This window comes from Lepidothrix coronata, unplaced genomic scaffold (genome assembly GCF_001604755.1).
Source record: "Lepidothrix coronata isolate B3197 unplaced genomic scaffold, Lepidothrix_coronata-1.0 Scaffold329, whole genome shotgun sequence".
NCBI lineage: Eukaryota > Metazoa > Chordata > Aves > Passeriformes > Pipridae > Lepidothrix > Lepidothrix coronata.
This window is the reverse complement of record NW_016690509.1, coordinates 75,449-91,518: the sequence shown is the minus strand read 5'-3', so window position 1 is coordinate 91,518 and position 16,070 is coordinate 75,449. Positions and strand designations below refer to the sequence as shown.

Sequence of the window (16,070 nt, the reverse complement as noted above, 5' to 3'; positions counted from 1 at the left end):
TTTTTTTTATTTCTATCCCATCCCTGGAAGTGTCCAAGGCCAGGTTGGACAGGACTTGGAGCCACCTGGGCTAGTGGAAGGTGTCCCAGCCCATGGGAGGGGGTGGGACTGGATGCGCTTTAAGATCCCTTCCAATCCAAACCACCCTGGGTGTGATACCCGGTGAATTCCAGACTTGCAGCACAGTCAGGTGGGATTAAGGGCCCGAGCGCTGCAGGACACCTGGAAGCTCCAGGCTTGGCTGTTTCCAGCACTTTGGGAGCTGGTTTTTATGCCTTTATTCCGTTCCCCGTGTTGGAATGGACCGAGTGCTGCTGGCTGCGACCAGGAGGGGACACTGCAGGAGCAGAGAATTCCTGCAGCAGGGAATAGCAGGAGCTACTGTTCCCTCTGCAGGAGGCAGCATCTTCCCGCTGATCCTCATGGATCAGAGATCCTTGGATCTCCACCTCTGGCATGGCACCCCAAATCCTGCCTAATAAACCCCATGAGGCCTCAGTGCTTGTGGTCATGTGCTCACGGGTACCGCGAGTTCCTGCTAAATCGAAGCCCTTTGGGATGTTCTGCTGGGTGTTGCAGAGTAAATCAGTAGAATGCAACTGATTTTGAGTCAGTTTTGGCAGATCTCGTGTTTATTCCTGAATATTTTTTGCAGTTGGTGCGTCCTGTGTTGTTTATACAAAGCGTGGGTCTCGGCACACAGGAAAACATGAGCTGCCCACTCGTGGTGGGGATGGTATTTACTTTTTCCTTTGGGGTGGTGTTCACTAAATTTAGTAAATACTGTGGTATTTACTTAATCTACTAAACGTTCAGATTTCAGAAAACAAGGCCCTTGTGGTCATCTCGGGGACTTTTTCCAAGGCAAATCTCCCTCCTCTTGAAATCTAAGTTTTTGGTTTTGCGGTATCACAGATTTTTGCTTAGCTGTTAACTATAATCTGATGCCTTTTGGTCAGGTGTTTGTGAGTTAAATCCATTTCTACTCCTTTTACCTTCTTTCCTCTCCCTGTTTTACATCTCTTGGCAGTATCTGTTTGCTGCAGTGAATTTTACCTTGTCATTTGCAGTCTTGTTGCCAAAACTTCCCTGTCTTCACCCCCGTGGCCTGAAGTGCCAAAACTTCCAGATCCAGTGGAAGAAGCCAAGTATCATGCAGGTAAAAGCCTCAAGTCTATTCCTCCAGCATTGCCTTGATGCCTGATTGAGCATAAATTCTGTTGGAGCTAGTTTGTGTCATTCACATTTTTGTCTTATTTCTCACACGTTTCAGTGTCACTGGAATTGTGCTCCAGCTGCTGGTTTTGGAGATTTGGGTACAATATGATTTGCCTTTAGTTTATGCTTGTAGCTTGTAGCGTTCCCAGAGAAATCTTACCTGATGTGATACGTGGCAGGAAACATCACACAATATCTGAAAAACAAACAAACAAACAGAAAAAGGCACGAAGCAAGCCTTTTTTTGGACAGGAGAAACCAGTTATTTTCCATTTATTGGCTAAATCAAAGCCAGCAGGAGCAGTTGGATGGTGGGCACATGGAGAGCTGGTGTATATTTTTGCATAAAACAGAACATCCAGCCAGGAGGAGCAGTTGGATGGTGGGCACAGGACAGACCTGCAGGGATGGGACGTAAGGAAAGGAGTTCCACGTCTCCTCACAGGCTGATTTTTGATCCTGATTTTTACCTCCTTTGTGCTCCTGGGATTGCTCAAGTGACAGATGGGAGTCTGTCCCTGGGTGTGACATAACCCAGGAGTGAACCACGAGTGGCTCAGTTTGAGTCCCTGGAGCCCTGTGGGGAGCAGGGTCCCATCCCCATGGATGGTCCCATCCCTGATGGATTCTCATGGGATCCCTCCTGCTGCTGATGAGCTTTGCATCGTTATCTCCTGGCTGGGCTTATCCAAAGGGAACAGCAGTGAGAGCATTTCAGTTCTGCCTCTTATTTCCTGGTGGCTGTGGATATTTTAGGAAGGGTCGCTCCACGTGGTGCCGAGGTCTAAGCCAGGAATCACTTGATGTTTCCTGGCACTGGAGGTGTTGGAAGAGTTATCAACAGCTCTTTATCCTGGTGGGAGCTGCAGCAGCTACTACTGCCCTGCAAAAATAATTCGTGTTCCTGCCTCTACCTTTAACAGTTTGTGTCCTCTGGCTTGAAACTTGGACCCTTTCCGAGTGTTCCTGTAAGGATTGGGTTGGGTTTGCCTGGCTGCTGGATTCCTGTCTGTCCCAAAGGGATGTTCTGTTTACATTCCAAAAAAAGAAAAGATCCAGCCACTTCTTAGGACATTGAGGCAAAACCTGTTTTTCTGAGCAGCCCGGGAGGGTGGGAAGCTGCTGTTTGGCAGTGGGATGGTGTCACTGAGCAACACCTTTTGGTGTTCCCATAAAATTTGGGTTTGGAGCCACTGCCCAGGAAGCTGATCACGGAGAATGTTTATCCATGTGCAGGACCTGGTCTCTGGCATCTGTCCTGCTCCTGGCACCACTCTGTGGGCATGTGGGAAGAGATTTTTTTTCTGGGAAAGAGGGAGGGACAGCTCTCTCTTGTCCTCGCTGCAGGTACAAGTTCCCAGGCCAGGCTTTGTGATATGCTGGAGCCCTTTTCCCTGGTACTTTGCCAAGCCCTTCCCGATGTTCCTGCATGCTTTAGACACTAGTCAGTGGCTGGGCTGTTCTGCATATTACTCGAAAATGGAGAGAATTTGGAGGAAATCCTCCAAATGCAGGCATCATGGACAAGAGCTTTATATCCAAGTACAGTAAATTTTGGGATACCTGAGGAATAGGCAGAGAGTCAGCAGTGTAGAGTAGCTACACAGTGTATATACCAGATGTTTACTCACGTGTGGGTTTGCCAGCACCTAAAATACAAATAGGGCATCGGTTTTAGGAGAGGGGATTTTAAGATTTTAAGAAAGCACGCCTGGGAAACAACATTGCCGTTGATCCTTCGCTGAAAGATTCCCGGGAGATGAGAGTTCTGGGGGGAGAGCAGAGCGGCTGGGTTAGTATTCACCAGCGTTTCCCACCTTCCTGGGGGTCCTGCCCTGCTCCCTGCCCGTGGTTTGCCAACAGAGGTGGTGCAGAAGGTGAACGGGATGATCTCCGCGGGGGAGTACGGGCGGCTCTTCGCCGTCGTCCACTTCGCCAGCAAGCAGTGGAAGGTCACCAGTGAAGACCTGATCATGATGGACAACGTGCTGGAGGCTGAGTGTGGAGACCGGATCCGGCTGGAAAAGGTGATGCAGGTTCCCTGCGAGCACCCCCTTGAGGCAAAAACCCATCGCCGGTTTTAAACCCGCGCGTCCCTGTGGGATCTCCCGCCCTCGCTCCAGCTCTTTGCTCTGTTCCAATCCCTTAGTTTCGTTCCAGTTTCAGTTAGTGGTAATATTGTTGTGATTTCTGTTCGGCAGAGTCCTGCCAGACTCTGTGGGGAGGCAGATTTTTGTTGTCCAAACTTCTTCCAAAAAAAAGAAAATGACAGTTATTGTTTCCAGAGACAGCGGCGAAAGCCTCTGCTTGCCTTGAGACTCCAGCACCTCGGATCCCAGAATCATTTAGGTTGGGAAAGACCTGTAAGATCACAGAGTCCAACCTCTAAGTCCTTGCAGGGCTCCCAGGGGGATTGTCACTCCTCAGGGCTCTGCGAGATCCTTATCTGACTGGGCTGGGTGGAGGCGGAGGGAGAATTGCCAGGATCCAAATCATACCTTTATCCTCAGCCTTGGATACCCAGCAGGATCTTGCAGAGGGCTCATTAATCCAAACTGGAAGGAAATATTGTGGAGTGGAAATCTGCTGCCTTCATGTTCATGTTGGTTGTTAGAGCCAAGCAGGTAATTAAGGAAGTTTTTGTGCTCGTCCACTGCTTCGAAGCCCAGTTTTGAGGCACCTTTTTAGGGATGTCCTCAGCTGTGTCCCACATCCCTGTAAAACAGAGGGGAGCCAGTGTGTGGTGTAGCCAGCTCAGAATGCAAAGGTCTGGATAGGAGTGAAGGTGAGAACTTACCTAACACCAGAACCCTTTGGGGATTTTTCTGGCAATTTCTGGTCTAAAACCAGAGTGAGAACTTCTCTGGACCGTTTCTGTGCAGGTTTTAACAGCTGCCAGAGTATTTGGAGGGGGAAAGGAGGCAGCCTGGGAGAGATGGCTCTCAGTGTGGCACTTTGGGGCCTTGTTTTGGGGGGGCTTTTGTTGTGTTGATGGTTGAACTCCATGACCTTGAAGGTCTTCCAACCTCAATGATTCTGTGAAACGCTGCCTCTTCCCACTGTATCCTCTCTTATCCTGCCTGTTCCTTGAGATAGTGACTGAAATGCCCCAAATCAGCAGGTCCCTGGGGTGGTGAATCCTCCAGATGTTCATTTCTTTATTTCCCATCTTGAGGCCTTATGGAGGAGAATTAGGCAAATGTTTTTCCACTGCGATTTGTAGCAATTGCTGTAAAAATTGCTATAAAAATCCAATGGTTTAGGAGCTGCCATTTGTCCAGATCCCACAGGAGGCGGGTTATTCTTCATCCCTGATTGCTTTCCATATTTTTTACAGCTGCTGTTGAGCCAGGACAGAGAGGTTCAGTGTGTTCTGATCATGGAGAAAGATACTTTGCAGCATGTTTTAGTGGGATGAGCTCTCTGGAAGACTAATGACTCTTGTCTCTTGCCTGTTAACAGCTCCCTCCCCACCACCCCTCTAGTTAGTGTCAGGTTTGAAATGTGGGAAGGCCTGCTGTTTTTAAGCAGCCTGACTCCTTTATGTCTGTAGGATTTGGAAGGTCCTGTTTGCATTTCTCTTGGGACAACGAGCAGTGATTTATGGCCGATCTGTTTTCCCCAGGTTTTGCTGGTTGGTGCTGACGACTTCACGCTCATTGGAAGGCCACTGCTGGGGTAAGATGCTTCATAAAGGAATTATCTTACATTTTTTGTATTTAATTGTAGCTTCAGGGCTCTGCACTCCCTGAAACTGGGATTTATCAGCTCTTTTTCCCAGCCCATTTGAAAGAGTCACCAATAAAACAGCTCACCAGCCTCTGCTGACTCTCTCCCTCCCCAGTGCCCAGAGAGCAGCAAGTCCCACTCCTGAGGTAACTGTAGGGTATTCACCTCAGTTGGATCTTTTTCTCCTTGCACAAACTACCAGGAAATCTTGCTCTTCAACCTGTTCACTCCCTTACTCTAATTTTGGTGGCAGTCATCTTGAAAATACCCCAGAAAGCCTTTTCCGTCCCTTAATCCGAATTGGGTTTTTAACCTGTTTCCTTTTGCCCTTGCCTTGCCCCAGCAGGCCTTAGTCTTGATTTTAGTGTTCCTAATTTTCCCTTCCTCTCAGTCACATAATCCAGCAGCCAGAGAACTTGTGGGAAGTTTATCCCTTGGCACTGTCTCCTTCCCAGTGCTGTAGGACTTGCTGTACAGAACCCCTTGGTCCCTCCATGTTTTCCTTCCCAAAAGGAAGGGGGATGTGAACCAGGTGTTATTACTCAGCAAAAGCAAAGTCCTGACCTGTTGTTCTCCCTGGGACAGGAGGTTTGAGTGGGAAAACACACAGGATAAGGAGCATTGCAGGTGCTCAGAGTACCTGGAAGCCCTGGTTGTGGATAAACCACCCATTTAGGCCTTGGCTTTAACTCTGGCAAAGAACAGCCAGGTAAGGAGGGACTTGGACAACTGGGAATTATTTCTTGGTGGCTTTTAGGTTCAGGCTAGAAAAACCACCTGGTTTTCAGGTGGTTTCACTGCTGAGTCTCTCTCAGGGGCTGGTGGTATTTAGGAGTTATTGGTACATATTGGTACATATTGGTACATATATTCTTTCCCCTGAGGGAAGGGGAAAGAAGAATGAGAGGGAGAAAGAGAAGAGGGAAAGGGGAAGGGAGAAGAGAGAAAGGAAAGGTGAAAGGAGGAAGGGAAGGGTGTCACCAGCAGCATGATCTGCAGTTTTCCCACAGAATTCCCTGAACCACAGACACTTCGGAGAGGAGAGGCTGGATGAGATCACAGGCAGTTTTGGTTTTTTCTGTCCTTTTGTAAATAAACACCCCAGTGTTTATTATTTACACTGGGTGTAAATAAACACCCAGTGAGTGCTCGCAGTGCCTGAGACACTTCACCCCCTCAGCTCCCAGACCTTTGGGACAGCTGGCCCTGCTTTGTTCCTCTGATTCCTCCCGGGATGACACTCCTTTAAACCCCAAAAAACCAGCAGTGCCCCAACCCATATCTGCGTGGTGGAGGCTATTCTGGGAGAGCTCCTGGCTGGCTCCTGGAATCCCTGGAATCCCTTGGGCTCCCAGTTTGTCCGGGTCAGTGGATGCCCAGCCTGGCACAAGGGCACCAGCCCGTGTTAGACCTGAGCGGAGGGAAAGGTGCTTCCATGAGAAAGTCTGGCTTGTTTCTGGGCAAAACACAGCTGATGGGGAATTTTTCCCTCTAGGTGAACCTGTTTCTGCTCCTCCCTGCCCGTTTTTGCAGTGGAAATGCTGAAGGCCACGGAGCTGTTCCTGTCACAGCCAGCCAGGCTGGGATTCGGTCCTGCAGGGAGCGAGCTTGGCAGCTGGAATTGTGACCTCCAAGAGTTATGATCCCCTGGGGTTGTAGCCTGCCTGGATCTTTTTTTTTTTCTCTGCCTCATGACAACACCTTTCAGCCCAGCTCAGATCCATGAGATTTCAGGCATGGGTTTCTTTTACCTCCTGTAAAAATCCCACCCCCGTGCTTTGCCATAAAACATTTTGCTGCTGAAGGCAGCAGGCCCAGCTGTGTCGGGCTCTGGGAAATGTGTGACCCCCTTCTTATTTTTATGGACATTCCAGTCATACCTAAAACATTTGATAGAGATTTTTATTTTTTTTTCCCCTCGGGCTCTGTTTGGCTCAGAACTTTTTTTTCTGCTCACATGCTCTTCACCAGCAAGTTGGTTTCTGCTGTGCTTCAGCCTCTCACCAGCAGTTCCTGGTGCTGTGTCCAACAGAGAAGGACTCACCAGGGCCTTCAATCCAGGAAGTTTAGCTCCCAAATTACAGTGGTAAACCACGGCTGTGAGTGCATTTTACTCTCTGGTTTCTCCCTCAGCGTTTCAGGGCTCGTGTGTGGTTCAGTAGTGCTGAATCTGGATCACATCCTGGAGCTGGGATGTCAGGGTCACCCACTGCTCTCTTAAAATCTAGATTCTTTTTCATCTGTTTTCTTCTGGGTTAGTCACTTACTGCAGATATATCGGTTTCCTCCTCCCTCCACGATTCAATCTCTGATTTAATCACACCCCCGGCGTGGATTTTAAGAGGGATTGTGACTGTCTGAAGCCTTTGGCCTCCCAGTGACCTTGCTGGAACAATTTAGGCTGGATGGGCTTCCCCCTCTGCCCCCCTCAAGCGCAGACAGAGCAGTTTGTCAGCAAAATGGTCTTTAAATGTCTTCCTGTGGCAAAGTTAACGAGCTTTTAATGGCATTCTGCAGTGCTGTGCACGGAAGGGTGGCTGCTCCTCCTCCCCTGCGGCTCTGACTAAACCCACCCCCCCTGGCCAGAGCTCCAGTCTGGCTCTTTTTTGGAGATTCTCACCTACCCAGAGAGGAGGAGCTGTGCAGACAGGGAGCTGGTCCTGCCTCCACCACCTTGTTTTCCAGATCTGGAGTTTTTCAGAGAGCAGCTGGACAGCCCAGAGCTTTTTTATTTTTTTTTTTTATTTTTTTTTTAGGGGGGGAAGGAGGGGATTTTCTCTTCTCTGAGCTCTGCAAAGCCCTGGGTGGGCAGGAGGTGTTGGTGTGTGTCCAGTTACTCTGGTTTTACTCACCTGTGAAGGCAGTAAAAGGCTGTATTCCCTTGGTCTCCACGCTGAGGGAGGAAGGGTGTGTACTGGCTGGGAATTGTTGTGTGCACAGATGAGATCCAGCAATAATTTGAGCCTTTGAGGGACCTCACCTGAGCTCCCCCAGAGCTGTACCTGGAATCCTCAGTGAGTCCCCATCTGCTCTCCCAAACTGGGGTAAACAAACAGGACAGACCAGGAGTGGGAGGCACAAGAGGTGTGTGGGAGGAGAAGGGAATTGCTCCAGCAGCCACTGGCTGTTGTTCCTGCCAGAAACAGTGGGATGAATCCCAGGGCACTGAAGGTTTGCCATGACTTCCTCAGGTGAGACTTTTTTTTCCAGCTGTCTGTGATGCTTTAGAGAAGCAGGAAGGACTTGTGTGGTGACCAGGAGACGAGGAGGAAGGATTTCTTTTATTGACCAGGAGAAGGGGCTGTGGGTGGGGTTGAACCTGTCCCAAAAGCAAAGCAGGACACGTGAGATCACCTGAAGGTGCCAGGGGAGTTTTATCTTGCTACAATCCCACAAGTTCCTGCAGGTTCCTCTCACTCCTGCCTCCTCAGGTGGAGTGATCTCATCCCTCACATGACTGGCAAGTTCTGCTCTGTGAACTGTCACATCACCTGAGCCAGGTACAGCACCTGGAGGTTTTTGGGTTTGCCTTTGTCCTCCCACGGTGACTCTCCAGTTTCCACGGATCTGGGCTGTGGAGGCAGGATCTGGCTCTGTCAGGCAGGATGTGTTATCCCCGTGTCTCTTTTCCCAATAGAAGGGGAAGATTAAAAGCATCACTTTGTTATTTAACTGATTTTTAAGGAAGGACCTGGTCCGTGTGGAGGCCACAGTGATTGAGAAGACGGAGTCGTGGCCCAAAATCCACATGCGCTTTTGGAAGAGGCACAACTATCAGAGGAAGAAAAGTAAGAGGGAAAGAACACATCTCCTTCCCTGCTGGCTGTGGGAGGGGGAGGTATTATGGCACAAGGGTCTGAGGAAGGTTGTTCTCCCTGTGCCCAGAGCCCCTCAGGGCCCAGCCCACCGCCCCCAGTGTGCCCACGGAGCACCAGGATTTAATATCCCCTCAGTCCAGCACCTTGTGTTCCCTGACCCTGCTGGCAATAAACTTCCTGGGCTGGAAAGCAATCCTGTTCTCTCTTCCCAAAGCCTTAAAACGTTGGATGTGTCATCACAGCGAGCCTGGACAGGGTCCTGTGGCAGGTTTTGGTTGCCAAATGACTCTCCCTTCTGTGAGAGGGGGGGGAAAATTATGGCTGTTTTTGTATGGAATGGATGGTAAAGCCTTGACCAGGCTGCCCCAGTCCCATGGGAGCCCTGGGACCACGTGGGCACTGGCTTTGCGCTGTCACCTGATCCTGATCCTTTTTTCTTTCCTCTTTTCCTTCTTTTCCAGTCATTAGGAACCCCCAGACCGTCCTCCGGATCAACACCATCGAAATCTACCCGTGTTTGTCCTGATTGATGGTGGGGGGGGAAGGTGTGGCTGGGAATCATCATTGCTCCAGGCAATCATGGAAACAAAACTGCCTCAGCACTGGAAAGTTCTGGACTTGCTGCTGTAGTGGGAAATGGAAACTTCTACGTGCTGTCTTTTCGAAATAATGAAATATTTTTTGAACTGTCATTTCAGCCTCGATGGTTTTTATTTGCCAGGAAGTTTTAAACACCTGGGATCCATGGCTGGCTGCCCAACCTCTTCGTGCCTGGTGCATCCTTTTGCCTCCACACCTCTCTGGGAGCTTTAGGAATTCAGGCTCTCAGAAAGCTCTGGTCATGTAATTCCCGGCATTGTGTGGCTTCAGGGAATGCCCACAGCCCACGGGACTGAAAAAGAGCTGTGAAACAAGGTGACTGCAGGGCCCCAAATCTACTCCCAGATCGTGGCAAGTGGTGAAAGTCCTTCTTAAGGATTAGCAGTGGGAAATGGAGCTGGAAAATTGCCCTCCTGAAGGTGAGCAGCACTGCACTGTCTGCGTGTGTAACGCTTAAAATAAGACACCAGTTGCTCAGGAGGGGTTTGTGCCTATCTCAGAGTTGGGTTTTGACCTGCTGAGTGTATTCCGTGTCTAGATCCTGGTGTTTTCCTTGCCTGCATGTTGAGCACTGTCCCTTTCTGAGCAGCACATGCAAGGCCAGGTGTATCCAGGTGTATCCAGCCAAGGTCTGTGGGTGTTTCTGGGCTGGGTATCAACCAGAAGGATTCTCATGGAGTTTCTCAGCAGGCTCTTGGGGGGTAGCTGTGGGATTCCCTGCAGTCACCACGGGAAGGGATAACAGGCCCTGCTCACCTGGTCACTTCCCCGGGGAACATCTTGCTTCAGGCTGGGAGGAAATCCGTGTTTGGTGTCCTTGTGCCCCTCCACGGTGGCTCCTCCTGGGACCGAGGTTGCCAGAACCCTGTGCTGAACAAAGTGGAGGTTTTGATCCATCTGGGGCTTGTCCTGGGTGTCCAATCTCACCATTCCTTCAGGAAATCACTTGAGGTGCCAGCTTGCTTTTCACCTGCCTGACTGCAGCTGGAGAAGGATCCACATGGGGCCTGGGTTGAGCTGGATCTGCAGAGGCTGACTCACCCCTTCCTCTCTGGGATCCTCTGGCATGGATAGCCCTTGGGAATGCTGCTCCTTCCCTGCTGCTGAGGTTGGGCGCCCAGTTTTAAACAGCTGATGGACGGCTTGGATCATCACATCCTTGTTCCCAAGCTCTTAAAACTGAAGGTGCAGGGAGACCCCTCAAAAAATCTTCTCCCACAGGTGATTCCAGTTCCACACTGGGCCCACAGAGCCCAGCAGCAGGCAGAGGGTGTTGTGGGCTGGCACGAGGTGCCTTCCTCCGGATACAGGCTGTTCCTGATCCACAGCGGAAGCAGCTGAAGGAATTGGACTGGAAACCCTCAGTCCCTCTGTGTTTAGGTGCTGGGGCTAAGAAACAGCATGTCTTGGCTTTAAGGGGATGTAGCAGGAATGTTCTGTCCTTCCCAGATAGGAAGGAACGCTTGGAAATAACAAAGAGATTCAGGGCTTGGAAACATGGAGGGAAGAGGCCCGTGTGGAGTCGAAAGAAAAGCAAGTGGCTTAAGTTCTGTAAAACTGGGCCCCAAAAAAGCCCTTGGGAATGTGATTCTGATCCAAGTGAGGTACTGTACAAAATCAGGGTGGTCTCACAGCGTTTTGGGGGAGAAAAATGCGGGAAGAGAAAATCAACCCCTATCAGAAAGGTTTTTGTTTGAAAATTTAATACGAGATCAGAGCAAAGTGTTCATTTTTTATTGGAATTATTCATTAAGGCTGAGGGAAAAGGGGATTATCTTAATATTTGTTTCAGGGGAATTTAAAAAAAAAAAAAAAGGCATTTTTTACCAATTCCAGGTGGAAGCAGAGATCCCTGGTTTTCCATGGAGAAGTCACAGGTCTCCATGTGGCTTCATGTGTTGGGGAATGATCCTTGTGACCCTCTTCCTGGTGCTAAATAGCACTTACATAAGTAAAGGAGAGGAATTTCTCACCAAAGTGGGTTTGTACTGATTCATGGTGGGAATTTATCTGTTAGGACAGAACATCACGTCGGATCCGGGTGGAATTTGAGATCCTTTGCCCAGAGTTCGATCCACGTGGGTCAGACAAGAACCAGGCCTGGGCTCTGGCCACCCCTGTGGCGTCTGTCCCCCCTGGAAGGAGGCTGGAGAGCCGGAGCAGAGGGCATCTGCTGGGAATCTGAGCGAATTCCAGCGCTGATCCCTGCCCGCTGGCCACAAAGCCGCTGCCTGTGCTGCTCCTCTCGTGCTTTCCAAGAATTCCGGCAGCGCTCCCGCGGCAGCAGGACAACTGGCTGTGCAGCTCTGACATTTCCCATACTGAGGAAGCGTTGTTTTCTTGCCAGCTGCAAGGTTTGCTCAGGAATAGCTGTCGGAAATCACTCAGGAAGGTGCCATTGCTGCGCTGCCGGCTCTGCTCTGCCATCCCCCCGTTTTGGGCAGGAATATCCGGGTGCAGTTGGGTGGATCCCTGGTCCTGCTGCTCCCTGGATCCCAGGTGTGTGTCCTCCCAGAGTCCCTCCTGCCCTCCCCTCTCCGGAGGAGCCAAGGGAGGTGTTTGAATCCCTAATTTCCTGTGTGCTGAGCCCAGCCCTGACTTCCTCTGCCCTTTCAGGAGTGGCCTGTGGCACCTGAATTCCTTTGTGGCTGCAGGTTTTTCCCTCCTCCTCAGGTCCAGCTGCTTCAGAGCGAGGTTTCCACCATTTCAAAGGCTGATCCTGTTCCAACACACCCCCCCCCGTGCTTCAGAGGGGCTTGGACTTGGGGTTTCACATCCTGACAGTGGAATCATCCTCGTGACTGAAGGGGAAACAGCCCCTCCTGGTCATCCCACGGGATCACTTTTTGCAGCATTTCTGGAGGTTTAAATCACCTCCATGACTGGGTTCCTCTCCCTTCCCTGGGCACGTTGCTCCATGTCCTAAAACCAGCTTCCCAAGCAAAGCCATTCCCGTGCTGGGAAACTTCCTGGGGCGAGGAAGTTTATTTGTGGAGCCTGATGGAGCGGGGCAGAAGTGGTCTGTGGCAGTGCCCTCCTTCCCAACAGCCGGCTCCTGCGGAAAAACTAAGTGCAGGACACTCCTCTGGGGACCCACAGGGCAGCAAAGGGATTTTAGCAGCTCCGTTAGGATACGTGGATCGTTAGGATACGTGGATCGCACTCTGCCAGCCCCAGGGAGCTGCCGGAGTTTATCCAGTGGCAAAGCAGCTTGGAAAACTCTCGGGACATGTTGTTCAGGCCCTGGGGCGGGGGGGGGAAATGCTGTTAATTTGTCCCTTCCGTGTGTTTTTTTTCCCCTGATGGCTCTGTGAAGGCGTCTTTGAACTCTGACGCGGAGCCAGATTTATTTTCTCAGCGTGATCCGGACACGCTTCGGAATCCGCTTCAGTGACAGACAGAACGGGACACCAGGAACCCGTGCTGGTTGGATTTTTCTTGTGCTAGAGGTTTTATCATCTCCTGTGGCCTAAAAGCCAGCCTTTTATTAAGAAAATAAAGGGAATGCTTCCCCAGCGGGTCTGGGCTGATGCAAATCCCGCACGGAGAAGTCCGGCTGCAGCCGGAGCGCCTGGGCAGTGCTGGGGCTCAGGGCCTTTCATCTGTTTTCCCTCTTGCTATTTATAGCACGTGGAGAAGCAACTGGGGTCCGTGTCCCTGCTCCTGGGCCTCATCCTGGATGTGAACGTGGGTTCACAGCTGCAGCAGGGCCAGGGATCGGGTTCGGAAGGAACGGAGCGAGTCCACGGAGGGCATGAGGAAGGTGAGGGCCTGAAGGCTGGGAGGACCCTTGGGGGTGCTGGGTTTGCTGTAACAACCCAAAATGTGTTTATTGACAGGGCAGCATGGCTTTGGTGTTATCCTCGGGGAGCATTCCCTGATGGCTCCATCTGGCATTAACTCCCCTGGCAGCCGAGCCGCACACGGGAATGTCTGTGCAGTCATCAGTGAGTGACAATTTAACGTGATGGATGAGCTGGAAACAGGTTTGAGCCCTTGAAATGGAGGCTCAGGAGAGGAGCTAAACCTTGTGGAGATACTTTGAGATGCCTTGGTCATTTTTGAAAACTGGAGTTGGCTCCCTCATGGACTTGCTGGCATCCCGTGCCTTTGGATCATCTAATGCAGAGAAAAAGAACTGCTGTTATTTTATTTCCCTTTACTATATAAAAACACACCACTGCTGTCTTTCAGAAGCAACAAAGTTCATTTTTTTTTTGGCAGCTGTCAAATAGCTGATGATCCAGTAGGGAAGTGGTTTGGAGTACAGAACAGGATCCCCCTGATCTGAGACTGCAGCCTGAGGAGATTTGGTTCTTTGCTTTAGGCCAGCTTTTCATTTCAGCTGATTTTTTGTTTGCAGGGCCGTGATTCACGGGAGCCCCTGGCCTCTTTCCCAGAGCAGACTCCATGTCTTCATAAAACAGCAAGTATGGAATGGCCCGGCCACAAATATTTCAGCAGAAAACAATATCCCCTGCACCTCTCCCACCTGGCTCTGCCACAGGTGGCTTACTCAGTGATGGCAGATGATAAAGTCCTGTTTCCCCTGTCACCCAGCCAAATGTTCCCTGGCAAACGTGGGACGTGGCGCTGAGTGTTCCTGTGGGAGCACACATGTGGCTCCCACCCTGCCAGGGAGATCCGTGCGTGAGGAGCAGGAGTTTCTCTGGGTAGTCCCCAGATGTGCTGCCAGGGACACAACCCCCTCCCAGCTGCAGGGCCCACACTGACCTTTCCCTAAAGAATCCAGGGGAGTGTTTTCCTGGAGCAGCTGGTATTGGATTTGGAGGGTCACAGTGATCCAATCCAGCCTGGTCCTGGGGGTGGTGTAAAGGGAGGTGAAGTGATTTTCCCAAGGTGGCTTCCACGTTCACTCCGTGCTTCTTGTCCATTTGTTCCCTCAGCCCTGCAAATCCGTGCCCTGTTAATGCACCTGGAATTGAGGCAGGCAGAGGTGTACAGGTGTGACTGCCTGGCTTCCAGCACGAGGGCAGCATCCCTTGGAGCAGCAGGAATCGTTACTCTGGATCCCCCAACCAGGGACCTGCTGGCCAGTCCCTGCCTTCCAAAAAGCGCAGGGGTTGCTTTTCCGTGAAATTTGGCCATGTTTTTTGTCACGCAACTTGCAGGAAAAGGATTTTCTCTGTGGCTTATCCCTCATTTGCCTGAAATCAGGCAATGTATTAAAACTGGTGTTGCAGAGGATCAGGCAAGAAGAGGACTTGATTGCAGACATCTCATTTCCGTAGGAAACGGGGCTAAAAATAGGGAAGGATCATAACGGATACTTCTTTTTCTTGCCACCCTGCTGTTCCCCAGCTGGGAATCAGCTTTTGTCCCGAAATCCGAGGTTTATTGCCTTGCTGGTGTTTTCTGGGCCCCAGATGTAGCCATGAGTCTTTGGAGAAGCTGGAGCAGGGCTGTTGCTGGTGGCTGATGCACAGGGAGACACACGTGATGGCAAAGTGAGGTTTTGGGTGAGGTCTGCTCTCTCTCCAGGCTCCCCACAGCAGCCCCTGTGTTATCCAGGGCCCCTCTCCAGCACTAATCCTGCTGGCAGCCGTGCTCCTGATAACCCTCTGGGGCTGGGTGAGTGCTGATGTCTCCATAGGCACCAGTAGTGTTCCCTTTGGACATCTGATACGGGCTATAAATACCAGGTGGGTTCATGTTCCCTCCAGCACCAGTGCCAAGTCACCCGAGATGGGCAGACAGAGATCCCTGTGCCAGAGAAATGGCTGCAGCCCCTGGAAAAGGGACTGAGTCCCTGGTGTGGGCATTTGAGGGCTCCACACTCCTGGCCAGGTCCCTTCTGCTGGCGTTTGCAGCACTGGTGTCACCTGGGATCTGCACCCCACAGGCCAGCGGCGTCCTGGGCTCTGATGGAGACAGCTGAGGTGTTGCCAGGCTTTTCCCTTTTTTCCAGGACACTCAACACACATCCCTGCCCGCTCCAGGTACTGCTCTGAGCTGTTTACTCGTTACCTGCACACCTTGTTCCTGGGTACACCCTTACACTGGTGTTTAACAGCCTGGTGATGCTGCTGCACCAAAACACACCAAGTTTGGTTCCAGGCCTGGTGTGAAGTCCTTGTTCTTTGATATCCACGGGGATTTTAGTCAGTGGTTTGTGTTGGAGCCGGGGTTCACTCCTTTCCTTGCTTGTGGTTGAGGGGAAAGGCTGAGGCTGACCCACCTCCGCTCATCTTTATTAATTTGTCTTATGCACAGACGTGGAGGAAATCATGATTTCAGGCAGGGATTTAGGGACAGGCAGCACCCTGGCTGTGGTTGCCTGGCTGGGGAGTTGTTGCACCACTTCTCCATTCTTTCCTCACTTTCACAGACTCATGGGATCACAGGATCATTTGGCTTGGAAGGGACCTCGAAGCCCACCCAGTTCCACCCCCTGCCATGCACAGGGACACCTTTCACCGGCCCAGGTCGCTCCACGCCCCGTCCAGCCTTGGCTTTGCCCCTCTGCGGTGAGCAGCTCTCCCGGCCGGCTGCGAGGGGTCCGGGGCTGCCGCGTGCGGGAAAACCGAGCTACGATTCCCGAAGAGCCTCCGGGACGGGGTAGGAGGAGAACGAGGAGTAGGAGGGCGGCATCAGCCGGGGCTGAGCCCAGCCCGGCCCCCGGGGCGGAGCCGGTGCAGCAGCGCCGGGGAGGACGGCGGAGCCCGGGGCAGCCCCGGCCCGACG

The 16,070-nt window shown here is 51.5% G+C and overlaps 1 protein-coding gene across 1 annotated transcript; it reads left to right on the top strand.

Moving 5' to 3' along the window:
• Nucleotides 1–472: 472 nt before the first annotated feature.
• On the top strand, nucleotides 473–9,457 carry MRPL21 (mitochondrial ribosomal protein L21). The gene is made up of 6 exons (XM_017838265.1): nucleotides 473–522; nucleotides 1,071–1,159; nucleotides 3,082–3,245; nucleotides 4,844–4,896; nucleotides 8,632–8,735; nucleotides 9,227–9,457. The coding sequence occupies exons 1-6, from the start codon at nucleotides 488–490 to the stop codon at nucleotides 9,289–9,291; spliced, it is 510 nt and encodes a 169-aa protein (XP_017693754.1). The 5' UTR covers nucleotides 473–487; the 3' UTR covers nucleotides 9,292–9,457.
• Nucleotides 9,458–16,070: the final 6,613 nt, after the last annotated feature.

Bases quoted from the DNA above. Each gene is read 5' to 3' on its own strand.
- MRPL21 (XM_017838265.1), top strand. From the start codon at position 488: ATGAGGCCTCAGTGCTTGTGGTCATGTGCTCACGG. The intron at 523-1,070 runs GTACCGCGAGTT...TGTCATTTGCAG, and splicing joins TTGTGGTCATGTGCTCACGG to TCTTGTTGCCAAAACTTCCC. The intron at 3,246-4,843 runs GTGATGCAGGTT...TGTTTTCCCCAG, and splicing joins ACCGGATCCGGCTGGAAAAG to GTTTTGCTGGTTGGTGCTGA.